The 16905-nt window shown below is 35.8% G+C and overlaps 2 protein-coding genes across 2 annotated transcripts; one reads left to right on the forward strand and one right to left on the reverse strand.

Moving 5' to 3' along the window:
- Positions 1–6975: 6975 nt before the first annotated feature.
- Positions 6976–12870, reverse strand: ca2 (carbonic anhydrase II). The gene is made up of 7 exons (XM_056738426.1): positions 12590–12870; positions 11885–12082; positions 11132–11250; positions 10602–10694; positions 10441–10503; positions 10194–10349; positions 6976–8565 (listed from the first exon to the last, which is right to left on the reverse strand). Exons 1-7 carry the CDS (start codon positions 12621–12623, stop codon positions 8446–8448), a joined length of 783 nt encoding a protein of 260 aa, XP_056594404.1. The 5' UTR covers positions 12624–12870; the 3' UTR covers positions 6976–8445.
- An 864-nt stretch (positions 12871–13734) lies between these two features.
- On the forward strand, positions 13735–15174 carry rbis (ribosomal biogenesis factor). Its single transcript, XM_056738428.1, has 3 exons — positions 13735–14078; positions 14199–14315; positions 14669–15174. Exons 1-3 carry the CDS (start codon positions 13968–13970, stop codon positions 14735–14737), a joined length of 297 nt encoding a protein of 98 aa, XP_056594406.1. The 5' UTR covers positions 13735–13967; the 3' UTR covers positions 14738–15174.
- Positions 15175–16905: the final 1731 nt, after the last annotated feature.

Below are 16905 nucleotides of genomic sequence, written 5' to 3' on the forward strand. Positions count from 1 at the left end.
GATTGATATTTTGCTTAATAAATGAAACCATCATTTAAAAACTGCATTTTGTATTGACTCTGGTTTTCTTTGTGTAATATTAAAATTTGTTGATGATCTGGATCATTTAAGCATGACAAAAAACTTTTTCACAACACTGTAAATATATTTATATGAAGAGTTTTGTTTTAAAATGAGATAAAAAAAATATTAATTCAAAAAAAATATTGTGCATTCCAATTAATATCAATCAAACTGCAGTTGGTTTGTATTGATTTGAGCCATAATAATTAAATAAAATACAGCTAACTTACACAATAAAAGCATTATAACATATATATTTTTTTAATGTTTAAATTGGAGATCTCAATTTGGAACCAAACTCTACATATATAGTAAGAAGCGCATCACAACACATATGGATGTTTCCATATTAACAAGCTCCGAGTGCTGATATCATTTAGGAAAACTCTCCCCTGACCTTTGCATGTCTGTGCTGAGATGGAGGTCAGACAGCTGCGACAGGTGGTAATGTGAGAAACCTTACCCTCAATAGCCCATGAAGAAACTCTATCTGGTCTGGAGCGTAACTCAGCACTGAAGCTCTCCCTTGCATTTCTTTATAGGCCCGGTGCACTCTGGATACCAAACATCTCTCTAGGTATGACTGAACGTATACAAAGGCATATTAATATAGAAGGATTTGATTATGTTTTTTAGGTGTTTAACTATGGATGCTCATCCTTCTAAATAAAAAAACTTTTTACATTTCAAGTCTATTGTTCACCAGCGTCACTCTTTTAACAAAACGACTGGATTTCTTCAGGTCTATATAAAGTCCCTCCTTTCCGAAACGCTCTGTTAAAGCGACCCGGTCGTTTGTGATTGGAGTGTGTGTATATGAAGATGTCCCACCCATACCAAATCAGCGAGCTTCCGCTTTTCAGGCTGTTCTGATTGGTCGGTGCCCCTCTCATTGCATGTGTATTCATAAACTTAGGCTTTGGGCAAAAACAGTAACAATGGCGTCAACTTCACTTCATCAGTTAAAAATATGTGGATCAATCGAAGATCGCAATGTTTTTTCCTACACTTTCTTCACAGTCCTGGAGGTGGTAATTCGAATTTAGCTACACACATTCTAACATCAACATTAAACACTTAATAAAGGTTGAAAATGGGATCGCGTGGAACGTGGCCTTTAATGCCTGTGTGCTTCTGTGAAAAGGTATGGATGGAGGTGTAGTGTCTGTAAGGGCTCAAGTCCAGGTTCTCGTCTAGAAAACAGAAATCTTGTTACACTGGCTTTCTCCTCTGTCTTAAACAATAGATATCTATTTCTGTGAGCGAGTTGTTTTAGGATGCAGTTCGTATAAACATGACTTATGACCAGTTTTACACAGAATCTGCACACCGTCAATATTACGTTTTTCCATGCACCGTTTTGTAAAAAATCTGCAGAATGTTAAAATGCAATACTACTATTATGTTATGTTTCAACAGGATGGAAGGAGAGCATGACAAGGCACAGTTTTAAAGGTTTATTGTAAAATACTGCTTACTGTTACTATTTACAGTAGCCATTCAGTAAATAGTGGGCTTAAAGTGATACTTATCCCAAAAATTAAAATTCGGTCATCATTTACTCACCTTTGAGTTGTTCTAAATCTGTATACATTTCTTTGTTCTGAAAAAAACACAGAGTAAGATATTTGAAAGAATGCTTATAACCTGACATATTTTGCCCCCCATTGACTCCCATTGTTGATAAAATTACTTATCCTTTTTATTGTTCTGTTGAACACAAAATAAGATATTTTGAAGAATGTAGGACAGCAAAACGTTCTGGGTCACTTTTGACTACCATTGTATTTTTGTCTCCTTTGGGAGTCAATCGGGGGCAAAATCTGTCTGGTTATAAGCAGTGTTGGGTGGTTCTAGTTACTAAGTAATTAGTTACTGTAATTTAACTACTTAAATAAGTAAGGGATTACTCTTTTCTGTATTTTATTATTATTTTTTCTGTATTTTGAAAGCAACCGTTAGCTAGTTTGAGAGAGCAATTATCTTAGATATTGTGTAGGCCTACATGGAATGCATTTAGGCAGGCCAGCAGTCAAGTGGAAATCATCACAAGTTTCATAAAACAGATTTCGAGTTTGCCGCCTCCCGCTCTGTCTCACGTTCCTCCTTACGAAGGGCTACCACTCATGCGCAGAAATTTGGATTTTCTGATATTTATGTTTAAACATGTTTAAACATTAAACAATGGGCAAGGCTTTCTCTGGCACAGTGCCAAACACAGCGCGCAGCTCTTACTTGTGTGATTCGCTCCAGAGAACAGCCGACCATGATCACAACTTCGATGTTTGGTTTGAAAATATATAAAGTCTTGCCGAGTCATAGTGTTCAAGTCTAAAGGCGGGCATAGACAGTGCCATATTTGCTGTCGTATGATCTTGCAGGTGATTTTTTTCCAATCGTGAGGAAATCGTTGATGTTCGTACGGTCACGGCTCGTATCTTGTGCAAGGAATTACAAGCTGAGCAGAGTGCCATAAGATCACTTCCCGACCTCCCAATCATTTTTAAACAAGTTGAAAAAGTTCGGGAGCTATCAGATAGAAACCGTGACATGTATGCTGTTGAACGAGCCGATTTGTTGATCTATCAGAAAAATCGACCAATCAGGAGTTACTATTTGCACAAACATGCGTGACACGCTACGATTGATATGATATCTTCTTTGACCATGTCAAAACATGGATAAACAGAAACCTTATTTCCTCCAGCTGTTTCTGAAGAACAGAAAGGCCATGGTGTTCTCTTTTCAACCAAATTCTTTGCCATGCCCATTTTTCAATCTCTTCTTCTAACTCAATGTTTTGGCATGGAACTTTGTGCGATTGCTTGGGAAATCAGTAGGTCGTACAATTGTGTCATGTATCACTGCCTCTGTACACTTTTCAGTTTTAACTCAATTGTGATGTGTGCGTGGACATACGGTCTTTTGACCATCAGAATTTGCACTGTGTATGCCCGGCTTAAGTTTAGTCATGAGTAATTGGTGTCAAGTCAAGTCGCAAGTCTTCTCTGATTTTGTCGAGTCGAGTCACAAGTAATCAAATTTGTGACTAGAGTCTGAGTCAAGTCCAAGTCATGTGCCTCAAGTACACAATTCTGGTAATAAGTTATTAAATACTTTTTGGAGAGAGTAATTTGTACAGTAAACTAATTAATAGATTGTAATTAGTAACTAGAAATGAATCACTTTTACAGAGTAACTTACCCAACACTGGTATTAAGCATTCTTCCAAATGTCTTTCTCTATGTTCATCAGAACAAAGAAATTTAAACAGATTTGGAACGACTCGAAGGTGAGTAAATGAAGACAGAACATTTTTGGGTGAATATCACTTTAAGAAGTGCGTCTGTTTACAAATTGCAACAACATTATCCCCACCGATTTGCACCCCTTTATATGTTTGAGCTATTCAAATATTGAATAGATTAGCATTTATAGCACGCTTTTAGAAATGTACGATACATTGTGTGTTTATACTGATTACATTTTGTGCAGTTAAATATGCCTTCTTTGTTTTTTCTGCTATTCACTATTTGATATGGGTGTACCAGCTGTCAATCTGGGTGGACCAGTTAACACGATGTAATACCAACACAAACAAAAACAAAAACAGTTTTAAGAAACTGCAAAGAGCATAAGATGCGAGCCCAAGCTTTTGTAGGATGGAGCACATGCAAACACTCCTGCCTTTTTTACGCCTTCTTAATGCCAGAATTTAATAGAAAACAAAAGCTTAAACCGCACTGGCTCAGAGGTGTAAAGAGTACCATACGTGAGTAAAAGTATAGATAACTTTCAGTGAAAATTCCTTCATTACAAGTAACATGTCACGAGTGTCTGATTTTAACACTACTTGAGTATTTTACTCATACTGAATGTAGGCTCAAAGAAGCACTAGTCCTCAAAACTGAAGAGACATGTCAGTGAAAAACAGGAAATAGTTGATTCGTGAGACGTCAAGTAGTAAAAGTAGCTAAAATATGTAATATTCAGTACAACTACAAAGTAGATGAAAAGATAGTTAAGTACATTAACTAATTACATTTATTCCAATTATTAACACCACTGCCCTGGCTTCATTAAAAATAGTTAGTGCGTTTGTCCTATGCTATCATGCCAAAGATGCCAAATGGGTTGAATAAAGTTGGTGGTTTGGTTCAGGACCCAGATTTTAAGTTGGATATCAGCTGCTAACGTGGCCTAAAAAGTACTAAAGTTGTTTGTCATATAAAAGGAAAAAGTACTCATCTAAAAAATAGTATAACTGTTAACTGCATATATGCCCCAACAATTTGCAGGATATTAAAATAATACAGACACAAATGCAGCTTGAATTATGAAAAGAACATCATAGCAAGTAAACTCATATTTAATACAGTATGTATTTTTAGTCACGGATGAATTTGTGCTCAATGTTGTTTTATTTTTTTGTTAGTTTGATTGGGAGTCCTTCCATGTTTAGAGCTGAAACACATCCATTTTGCTATCTTAACTATAGTATATTGTTTCATTTATTTTTTAGGCTATTATTTGAATTAAGCATTGTTTTTTAATGCTGCCCACAACCACATCACAACAGAACTTCATTTCACCATTAGAGAACGGCCAAGTTGAGTGGAGTATTTTTTGTTATGAGTAGACAGTAACACAGGATATTTACCTGTGTTTTTATCAGAAGCTAGAAGTGAGTGGTGACATGTCATGTTTATCTGATCATCAGATGTGTTATGATAAACTGAAACATGCTATGCAGGTTAATAAGAAAAACATTTCCATCAGATGATGCCTATTGACAAATAGAAAACTTCAGTGTGAACAGACCACTACCTTTGTGAACTCACTTTGACCCAGTAATGTGCATATTCACATCATCATATAAAAGTCAAAAAGCTTTGATTGCATGAGGACTTTAATCAGATGAATAAATTAATCGCATACATTTATAATCTATTGATTTATGTTCATAGCCACAAATTTCCCCTTTCTTCTGTCACTCAGCACAACTGAAACACAATTTCACTGGAACTACTGCATATTTTAGGAGGTGGCTAATTCATAAGAATTTGTACGATTTTATATGTATATATTTATTTTTATACATACTGTACATCAACAAATAAATCTCACTGAAATTCCTGCGTATTTTATGAGATGAATAAAGAGGTGACATATTTTTGGTAAGTAAAACCCGGAAGCGAGTTTCCATCGTCCCAAAATCTATGAGTTTTTGGTTAAATGCCTAAAATAAATTTGGCTTTGAGAATAAACGTCATCGCGCAGATAAATCTCACAATAATGCAACATGGACACCAATCTCTAAAAACGTAGATGGAGATTCATTAACGGTGTAAATACCAGGCAACACATTTTTGATAAAGTTTAAAAGAGTTGTCAGAGGTTCGGTGGTGGGGACCATACTATTGAACGACTGTTTAGCATCATGATAGCTTGATTGGGTTGGCCTACAAAACATGTTATCTCTGCGATACTCCATTCATAGGAATTTGTACGATCTCATTCGTACTTGTTTATTTAAACGCATTTAATCAGCATTTCAAGTCATACAGTTTAATTAAAATTTGTACTAGTTGCAATCCATGTTTAAAAAAATATACAATAAGGCAACATTTTCTGGCCTTAAACCTTATGCAGTTGTGATTTAGATTCATTAGAAGTTAACTTATTTGAAGTTTAGACATTTTTCAAGTCACAGATATAGATTATACATCTCAACCCGCTGCTTTGACCTTCACATTGACCTCTTACCTTGTGGCTCATCTTCCTTATTAAGTTTATTGTGGCAATTCAAATGAGTATTTTACCGTAGCTTGCTAATACATTTTAAGCATTACATATAAACACACAAAAGATCTCAAGCTATTTAAAAAAAAAACAAGCATTACTTAAATGGTGACATTAACTCCATGAAACGTGTGTGTGTCTTTAAATACGTTGTGCTAAATGTATGATGATACGCCTGATCTCCTGGAATCACATTAGCATGTGAAGCCTGCGGACATTACTGTTCCTGTCCACAACAGCGTGTGTGTCCTTGGCTATGGGTCAAGCTTCACTCGGCAGTCTCGCTTTATCACACAAGAGTGCTCTTCCGGGTGTAACGCTGTAAAATCAAATGAATTTGTACGTTTGTGTTTGAGTACAGCATCTCTAATTTACACCACACAGACAGTATTCTTATGTAACGTATTGATTCCTGTGGGTGTGGGTCTGTTGTCTGGTCTGTCATGTTGCCATCAATAATTCTGTCCCAGCTCGCTGTGAACTCCTTGACGTCAACGTGCCGCAGCATCATTGTTCTGCAGCGGCGGATCATCGATGTGAATATAAATGAGGTTGTGTGATGATGTCATGAATGTTGCGAGGCAGAGAATCAGCTGTCTCCCCCTACTCCAACCTCACGCAGCTAACAAAACAGCTCTGACCGCGCTCACATATGCATATGTCACAAAATAAAAAGTGTGAGGAGAAGGGGGTGGAGGCTATCAACTATTTACTGATGGCCTTATGATTTGTCTACTGCGACAAGAGCTGCAGCAATTTCTTCAATTATCCCAGGAGTGTTGGTTCAATATTTTTCTAGCCTCCTCCTTTCTGCAGTGGTTATAAAACACATTGGTGCTTAAAACCTAATGTTCGATTACATTCCACTGTTTTAGTTTTGTTTTTTATTAGTTTATATTCTCACCGAGAGACCTCAGGGATGCAGGTCTAAACTCTCTTTCGGTTCTTTAATACATCATCCTGACCTAATCAAAATCCAGATATTATTAAAACGTCATCCCTTTGGTTTACCACAAAGTATTACATTTTCATTAATGTGAAAAAATGTGTTGTGTGAGGTTGACTGTAGAAAAATAAAAGAAATCCAGCATAAAATCATGAAACTGAAGATAGGTATATAAACATCTTTAATTAAATTGTCCTCTTTGAAAATAGCAGAACAGTTTATGGCTTAAACAATATTGCTTAACATTCTGCAGCCCTCAAATTCAAGTACATTTAACACACAGTAACCCAGTTTACACTTATTTTCTTAACAAACACATAACATGATACAAAAGCCCCTGGTCCCTGACGTCTGTGTTCTCATCTTCTTTCTAAAAATATTTTGATGTTTGCATGTGGTTTCTTTTAACCCTTGTCTTCGGCATTGCTGTGCAATACACCCTTACGCAAGGAAATATATTTATTATGGCTACATGTAACTTAACTTCCTGTAGACCTTGCAAAGAAGTTTAAATTCAATTAATTTTACAATAAAATATTAATATTATTTAATATAAATGAAATATCAAATGAATTGTTGTATTATATTATATTGTAACCAAACACAGACTGGAAGTTAACTTCGGCCTAGAGTGTGTCCGATGAAACTGTCTTTAGAATAATACATTATTATTATTACAATATGTTCAATAATAAAGAATTACTGCTTTGCATATACTGAATTAGTACTTTCAGTATATGGAAATGTATTGTTTAATATATTGCATTTTGTTTTCCAGTATATCCACATATTTTTTTCGATTCGTAAGGGCACAATATTGCAAAACTTTCAAAGTAAAATAACACATTTTATTATTTCACAACACAATAAACCATTAACATTTTCATGCAGTTATTGCTTCTATTCAGCTAAAACCGTGTGCATAGGATTTCTACAAAAAACATCTTAAAAGACATTGAAGCTGGAGTTTTGACAATGTGAGACACAAAAATTTCAGGCTTGTATCATCCCGCCCTGGTTGCATATGTTACATTTTGTGCATGATTTCCCAGTGTGCCTGTGTGGATGTTATGCCGTGTGTATTTGTTTGTCAAAGGGAGAGATTACAGTATGAAAGGGAAGGACAACAGCCGGCACAGATGGCATGGCGTCGGATAGAGCCTGTACTGATGACGTCTTAATCTGAACTATTGGCTAGACTCTACTGCACTAAAAATACGCATGACATACCCCTAATAATATTCCTGAAATATATATATTTCTCTTATATATTATTTATGTTTAGCTGTGTATCTGTGTCGTATAATGTTGGCACCATACTCTTAATCCATGTAATTCAAACATTTGAAAGGAAGACAGAATTATTTTGTAAACTAACACTACTGTTTAGCATGCTGACAAAATGTTTATATGCTCTCCTACCTGTAAGTTGCTTTGAATAAACCCGTCTGCCAAATGAACGAATGTAAAATGTAAAAAAATGATTAAAGAAAGGTACGGTAATTTTTTTTGCATTTTGTTGCTATTGACAGCTGTCAAGCTGACCAGCATCACTGCCGGCCCTTAGCTTAGAGCCGGGCACCTGCACATCCTAAAGATGAAAGAAAAGGGTTTGCAGGGTTGAGGGGGGCCCTTCACTGGAAAGATGCACGGATCGCACGTCCCTTTAGAGGCTGAGGAGGACGATAATTATTCACCATGCAGCACGCCTCCTCTTCCTCTTCGGAAAACCGTAGACTGCGAAATGTTTCCATCTGTTTAGAAAATAAAACAGAAGGAGAAAGGTTTTACTGCTTGTGTACTGGAGAAATGTTTTCTGGTTAAACATTACTTGTCCTAAATGGGACTCATTCACATTCATTCTCACATTCTGAACAGAACTGACATCAGGTTAAGTTAATTTTACATTCAAAAAGTCAATAATTTAACAGGCAAGCGTATCTGGGAAATGAGGCACAGCCACCTGAGGTTATGTACACAGTTACCAGCTGAGGCCTTCATGAGTCCACCAACGTCATGACTTAAACATTTAACTGGGTCGTGTTAACTTTCACAAAAGCGCTCGAGTCTGAATAGACTACAGAGATCGGCAGAAAAAAATATTTTTAACAACAGAAATCACGTTATAAATTATTTTATATTGAATTCAAACACAGTATCATATGTTACACCCAGTCTTGGTTAGTAACTAACCAAATAGTAACTGTAATTTAATTACTTTTCCCTTGAAAAAGTAAAGTAAGGGATTACTCGGAATTACTAGGAATTTAATTAGTTACTTTTGATTTAAATAAACTAAATACTGTGTAATATTTGTGTGTGCAATAGTGGAATTGACATCAAAATTCTAAATTGAACTTTAAAATCCATGCTTCAATGTATATACTGAGTTCCCACCAAATGCAAATGAAGCATTTAGCGTGAGTGATTTACATGTAAAGTCAATGCAAAGAGGCGATAGGACACCCTGTGGCATGATTCGCGCATGAATGACGCGGCACGAATTGAGCGATTTTTTAGGCGAATCGCACAAGTTAAAAAATCTGAATTTTGGTGAAAATTTGCGCCGCGTTAACCAATCAGGAGCTTACTCTTGTGGTGACGTGATTATGAAGTAGCGAGCGGAGGCACAAATCCGAAACAACAATGGAGGACAAACTCATCTTCACTCTATGTGGATACATCGCTTACTTTTATCGAAACAGGAATAAAAGCATCCAACTACGCTCGAATAGCGCGACGTATTATCGCAAGACGCGTTTGGTGTGAACGCTCTATAATTCTCATATTTGTTATACTTTGGTCAGTTAATAATACTACTTTATGTAGTTTTAAACTATTTATTTGAATGAATTAAAAGGGCCATTTCATGTCTATCCTTGATTCACTTAACTAATCAAGGTTGGTTTAGGAAATAGAAAGTAGTTAATAATAAGTAATTAAATACTTTTTGGAGATAGTCATTTGTACAGTAATCTTATAAAAATATCGAATCTGAAGAGTTTGTTTCCAAAATTAAATAAATAAAAAAATGATTTTTTATTGTGCATTCCAGTTAATATCATCAAACTGCAGTTGATTTGTTTTGATTTAAGCCATAATTACGAAAGAAATACAGCTTACTAACACAAGAAAACACAAGAAAAATATGATAACATAATAAATCAAAAAACAGATCAGAGTAACTTGCTCAACACTGGTTAAACCTCAACTTATCTATCACACGTGCTGGTTTGACCTCCTATCATTACTTCATTGTGATTTATAATACAACATAGATAACTGGCAATAAACACCAAATCCCTGCAAGGTGCCACACTTCATTCTAAGTTCGCAAACTCTATATTTTTATTACGGTTATAAATCGTGACGTGAGCAGGACCTGAGCAGAGCTGATGCTGATCGACTCCTTGCAGACGATCCATGAGACGCTCTCATACAGAGGAGGTGTCGTCAGAGAGCCCGGGTACGTCCAGTAATCCAGCGATGATGGGAGCAGGACACTGGGGTCAAAGTTTGCAAATGAGTTCTGTGTTCCCTGCAAGAGAAAACACACAAAAAGGACCCTTAATAAAAATATGGGAATTAATCTCAATTGAAGATAAAATGTATTGAATTGGTGGACATGCCTTGCACTGAATGGAATCCAGAGCAACCAGAATCTTCTGAAGCTGAGCATTTTCTGCACCAATCTAATGAATAAAGCAAATAAGGAAACAGTTAATGCAAATGACAAAAAATACTGCAGGAAAATAATGTATAAAAAACAGCAGCAAACTTGTACACAGACCTCTAGAAAGACTCCAACTACAGCGAGACCATCAGGTTTATCAGCTGCTTCGGCAAAACTGGAATATTTTGTGTTCCAGTGGACCAGATGGAGCTAAAAAAATCATAGGAACATTAATATTTGTTCATGAACTTCTCAAATAACTCTATAAAAGCATCATTTTTTATAAAATAAAGTTTTTTGTGTCCCAGCTGCCAGAAAATATTTGTTTTTTAACAAGATTTCTTTTAAAGTTATTTTTTAAATATGAAGAAACTATAAAATTACAGAACAAGACAATACATTTTTTTTTAAATGTGAAAACTATCTATTCTTGTATACTGTAATTGTACAGAAAAATATATATATTTTCCACCATATTTCTGTTTTTCCAGTTTACAGATTTTTTTTACAGTGTGTAGCTCAAGGTTGTGGGTTAAATTCCAAGAGAACACAAATACTTTAAATAAGTAAATAAATCATTAGAAGTCGCTTTGTATTTAACCATTCGTCAAAATGCATAAACGTAAATATCCTGGATGGTCACATACCTCTGCCGGATAGCATTTGCCATCGACTGTGTGTTCAGATCCTTTCTCATCGCCGTCTCCCCAGTGAAAGTGGAACTGTTTGAGTCTGTAGATGCCAGAGATCGGCCCTCCTGTTAGAGCTGAAGACAAACATGACAATAATTGATATGAGGGTTTTATGGATAACATTTGTTAAAGTCATTGCACAGATTCCGTCTGGAAACTCTCTCAAAGTGAACATACATGAAACCTATAACAAATGTTAATTGCACATTTTGTGTATTTGTAAGTGCGTGCATGTGTGTGATTTCCACAAATTGTTTGCTATAAATAAACATATAACACATTATTTAAAAATGTGTCTTCATATTTGCTTAGACCTAGTAAATACATATAAATACATGGTCAATGAATTTATCATCTATGTATTTCTATTCCATTACTGCATACTGTTGCAAATTAATGTTTAACCATTAGTGCAAAAGCCAAGTGTCCAAATTTACAAATGCTTACTAGTGAATTTACAGAATGAATACTCCATTACATATTAGTCATACAAATATTCAGTAGCAACATTAGCTTTATATCAAACATTGTATTTATAAATATGCATCAAATAACATCATTATATAACTTTCCCCTTTTATCTGTTCCAAGACTGTGTCCTTCATAAAGACCTGTGACTAAATTCAGCTAATGATTAATAATAGTCCGACGGTTCACACAGCATTTTGAGCAGATTATTATAAAAAATGTATAAATAAAGGCACAAACTTGAGCTATCTTCATCATCGGCGAAGGTCACTTGGAAGGAGTGTCCGTTGTTGAGGATCTCCAGGGAAGTAGAGGGGTCATACTTCAAAGTAAGGGGCTTTAATGAAGAATCATATGATGCAGATTCAGGTATTATGTCTATCGGAGACTGGCGAGGGCCATTAGCAATCTTAAAACTTTCACACCATTTGTGCGGTCCTAAATAGGGAACACAAAATAATGATTGTGAACAAACATTTAAATCTACAAAAGAAAAATGTCTTACTTGAATGCGTTTAAAAAAGGGCATGTTCAAATGTGTTGCAAGCAGAAAATAATGCATTCATGTGAAGAAAAGAAACATGCATTTGACGCAAAAACAATTATATATGCATGTATGTGCTGCATAAAGGAATGAATAAATAAACATAAAAAAGGAAAATTAAATATACAGTATGCAATGCATAATGTTGACAAAAAACATAAAAATGCGTTTGTGACTGTACATAGCGTACCTGTACCTGTCACACATTATGCTGACCATGCAGGGGCCAAAGTGAACATGTCTTGTTTGCAAACGGAGCAAATGTCATGCACCAGACGCAAAGAACCAGACAGCTTTGATTCATCAGTGTATGACGAGCACTGTCATTCACATTTGAAATCACTCATGCAATGCATTTGTGTTATTATATAAAAATAGTGAGAATCATGTGCAGGTCTTACCGTTATGTTTCGCGTATCCCCATCCATGTGACATTGTGACAGTAGAGGAATTAATGCAGTCCTGCGTGCGAGTGTCTTGAGATACTGGACACAAATATCACAGTCTGCAGGTTTAAATAGGGGCTCACAGGACGCTCTTCGGGGTTTGTCCACATGAGCGTTTATTAAGTGTGATCAGAAGGAGGAGCTACGAATGCGAACGATCGATCATGCTCTCTCTCTCTCTCTCTGTGTCTCTATCTCTCTCTCTCCCTATCTCTCTCTCGTGTGATTCAGATGCTCTCTTCTGGAATGCGAGATCTGAAACCGGCTCTTTGGCTTTGATCGGGTAAATTTACAGTACACACTTAGCGATCTGTTATTGCGCAATCAGATATCTGTAGCACGAATGCTGTCGTGACGTAAAGTGATCCTGTGACGGAGTGACAGAATGACATGAATCATTATTAACACTCAGTCGGTATGGTCAGAATCCCTTATGTAATAAAATGCAATTTCTAATGGTTTCTATCACAATAACCGTGGCATCATCCTTTTTACTATTAAAACAAAACGATAGATTTTTAAAAAGACATCAGTGTCTCAATAAATACAGCTGGACTGTCTGCAGTGTGTGGAAATGGCAGAAATTGTTAAATCTTTTAATTGTAAGCTCTAAGTACATAGTGACATTTGGAGAATATAGAAATGTTGCTTGTCTGTGTAAATATTTGTACTGTTTTGACACCATTAAGCTTTTTTTATCCCCAGAAAGATGCTTCTACATCTGAATCATCAATACACAGTGAATGACTGCCACCTTGTGGTAGTGATTCCTAATTTATAATATGAACAGAATGCGTGAATTCACAAAAAAAGGTCTAACACCTTTCTTTAAATAATAGCTTCTCAAAAATCCTCAACACTTTAGTTCCCACATCTTATTTAAATTTACCGTCTATGTACGATGTTACTGTAACTATAGTTAGAGCTTGGCGCAAGGTCATGGGTTCGAACCCAGGGTTTGCACATACTCTTACACAAATGTATAATATAATTCAATGCAAGTCGCTCTGCCAAATGCGTAAATGTAAATGCAATCATATAACCTGACCACATTCGTGTCGTGCATTCGCCACACCACTAGATGGCGTCACCAAGCCAGAGTAAAGTGACGGAAGTGCGTAGAAGAGAAGTGGACATGTGCATTATGAGCTGCGTGTGTTAGTGTCCAGAATATATATTTTACTTTATATGTATGTTTACTGTATGATCGCGTGTCATCAAAGCGTGGTCTGGCAAATAGTTTTCTTTTGTCACGTTTGCATCTGTAAATCTGCGTTCAGATTAACGTAAGCAGTTTGGATTCTGAGTTGAATTTTCAGGCTACAAGGGAAACATGGCGAAAAATAAACAGAGAGGCAAGAAACTGCAGAATGTCTTTCAGGTTGCGAACAGACACGTGAAGCCTAAGACCAAAACAAAACCTGTGAAGACCTCCTTAAAATACGTAAGTGATGCTCTTGTTTTGGATGGGACACAGTTCTTACTCTTGTGTAAAATATATATTATATATATATATATATATATATGTGTGTTCTGATATGTTGTTTTGACATGCCTTCCCCAGATAAAAACGTTAAAAAATGAGAAAGTGGAGGACTTGAATCAGATCTTTACAGAGGTACAGAGGGATGTGGTTAGTATATCAAAATCCACATGCAGTGAACCAAAGAAAGAGCAGAAGGTGATATTACTTTTAATGTTTGTAAATTTTAAATCTGAAATTTAACTACCCATGGATATTAAGTAGTATAAGCCACATACCTAGTATGAGTTGTCTTACGTTAGACAATAAAATAATCAAATGTGTAAATTATTATTTATGATTATCATTTTTTATTAAATATGTAACTTTATCTTCACTCTTGAATCAATTTTCTTGTTAAATAGAAACATTTCAGTTGTTTAAGATCAATTTAAATGCATCCCTTGATTTTTGTCTTCTACAAAAACATTATATACGTATGTTAAATGGGTTTTGGGACCATTGTACACACATATATAAATATTCAGGACTAATATACCGTCTTATTTTAGGTGGTCAGAGAAGCCCCACGGGAACCTGCAAATGTGGATAGTGCCGCACAGCTTCTCTCTCAACTTTAAATCTCAAAAGTTTTCATTTTAGAGGATAAAATGGACTCTAGACTCTTCCTCATGTGCCCTGTATGCTGAGAAATGTGTTTTCATAATTGAGACTATTTCTGCATAACCAAGCCTAATGTTCCAATAATACATTAGCAACTTTCCCTAATAGAGTAAATATTTTGTTGTGAATGTTGTGTTTGTTGAAGCATAAAAACACCTATTAAATGAAATCTAGTATGTGCTTCATGACCAAACTGAAGAAAAACTGCATGTACAGACTGCTCAAGATCGCTAGAGGGCGCACATTTATTTATTGATACCAAAGCTGTACTTGTTCAGCTCTGTGTTATTGATACTTGAATGGTGTATGGGTAATTTGGTGTTCATATCTAGTTGACATGTTATGAAGTATGAAGACCCATGTCACACATATAATAAAAAATATGATAAAATCACGATTAAAATCTATTACGGCATCTTATTTTCTTTATCTGAATCTTTGGAGTTAGTGCTGCTTTGACAGTATCTGGGACATTCAACTTTTCCAAAAAAATGTAAGCTGTGTTCACATAAAACAAACCATTAGAGATAAATATGAATATATGTAAACTCCTCTGTTTTGCAGTGTGATTATCTGCTGTAGCAAAGGATGGCATTAAACCATTGAAATGAGTTTAGTGTCCTAATAGAAAACTGCACATTAAGCTTTCTCTTATAAATGAATGAAGTTTTTTTTTATGTGTTTTCGCCTTGTGAACAATACCACACTGTAGATGATTCTAGCTTTATGCAATTTTTCTTGCCAATACATGCTTCATTCTTCACTGTGGAAAATCAAGAGAATGTTGGGAGATTTCCCTTTGTTGACATTAATCTTTTAGAAAGTCTTAGCTGTGCTATTTGTAACAGCTGAAACTCCATTGTAAGGCAGCAAAAAATAATGATGCTGTGCTTTATTCTCAAGCACGTCGTTCATCTTGTGGGAACTGGAAACAGATGATTACTTTCTAAACAGAATAACAAACAGTCGCTGAGTGCTTGGTGGTCCAAATCTTCATGTGACAGGAAATTTGGGATGAAAAAAGGTAGTTGGGTGCGCAGTTGTAGACACTAAACTGAAGTTGTGAAAAGCTGTACATGAGCATTTTCTGTACACTTGTCAAGACCTCTTGGCAGTATGATTTTGAGCTCTGCGTATCTCGCACAACATAAGACATTTTAACGCCACCTTGACAAAACTAATGTGCCAGGCAAAGCCTCCCTCGGTGGCATTTTGGCTCTGCTATGCTTTCATTTGTCACATGGTGATATCGTTTCTCGTTTCAGTAGCCTGTTTGTGTAGAAAGGGGTTTCTTTTCGACTCAAGTTTTTACTTGAGGTGGCGGAAGGCAGTTTGGCTCTGTGTTAGTCTGATAAAGTTCAGCATTAGAGATGTCGTCTGAAGAAAAACACTTAGCATTCAAAGCACACCTTGTCGCTTTGTGCAGAAACCTCCTGGAGAGTTTCAAAACAGTTCAGATCAGCCAACAAGAGTGAAGGTGGTATTATTGACTTCGTCAGCGCTTTGCTTTGACCCACAGTGCCAATAAGATGCATTCAGTTGGTATATGAAAATAGAGTAAATGATATAAAGACTTGCACATATCTCAGATCAGTCAGGATTTCTTGAGTGATAGAATTTAAGTGGCTAGTTCACCCAAGAATGAAAAAACTTTCATAATTGAATCATCCTCGTGTCGTTTCAAACCTGTTTGACATTCTTTCTGGAGAACGCAAAAGAAGATATTTTGAAGAATGTTGGTAGCCAAACAACACTGGCCTCCATTGAGTTCCACTATGGGGACGAAACCACTCAAATATTTTTCACAATATCTTTAGCTTCTGCAGAAGAACAGTCAAACAGATTTAAAATGACATGCGGGTGAGTAAATGATGATTTTTGGATGAACTATCCCTACTATCCTCCACAACAGACACATGGCTTTCTGCATCTAATACTGTCCAAAACTCTTCACTTGGTGTTTTGTTTAGGGTTTAAAAAAGATCAAATGATAGTTGTCTGGGATAGAATAAAAATATTGACAAAAGTTCAGCCCTTTCAAAATATGTGCAGATTATGTCACAAAAAGAATAGTTTACTTGCTGCTACATGCCTGAACAAAAACTAATTTCAAAAATTTTAGTTT

This window comes from Triplophysa dalaica, chromosome 23, assembly GCF_015846415.1.
Source record: "Triplophysa dalaica isolate WHDGS20190420 chromosome 23, ASM1584641v1, whole genome shotgun sequence".
NCBI lineage: Eukaryota > Metazoa > Chordata > Actinopteri > Cypriniformes > Nemacheilidae > Triplophysa > Triplophysa dalaica.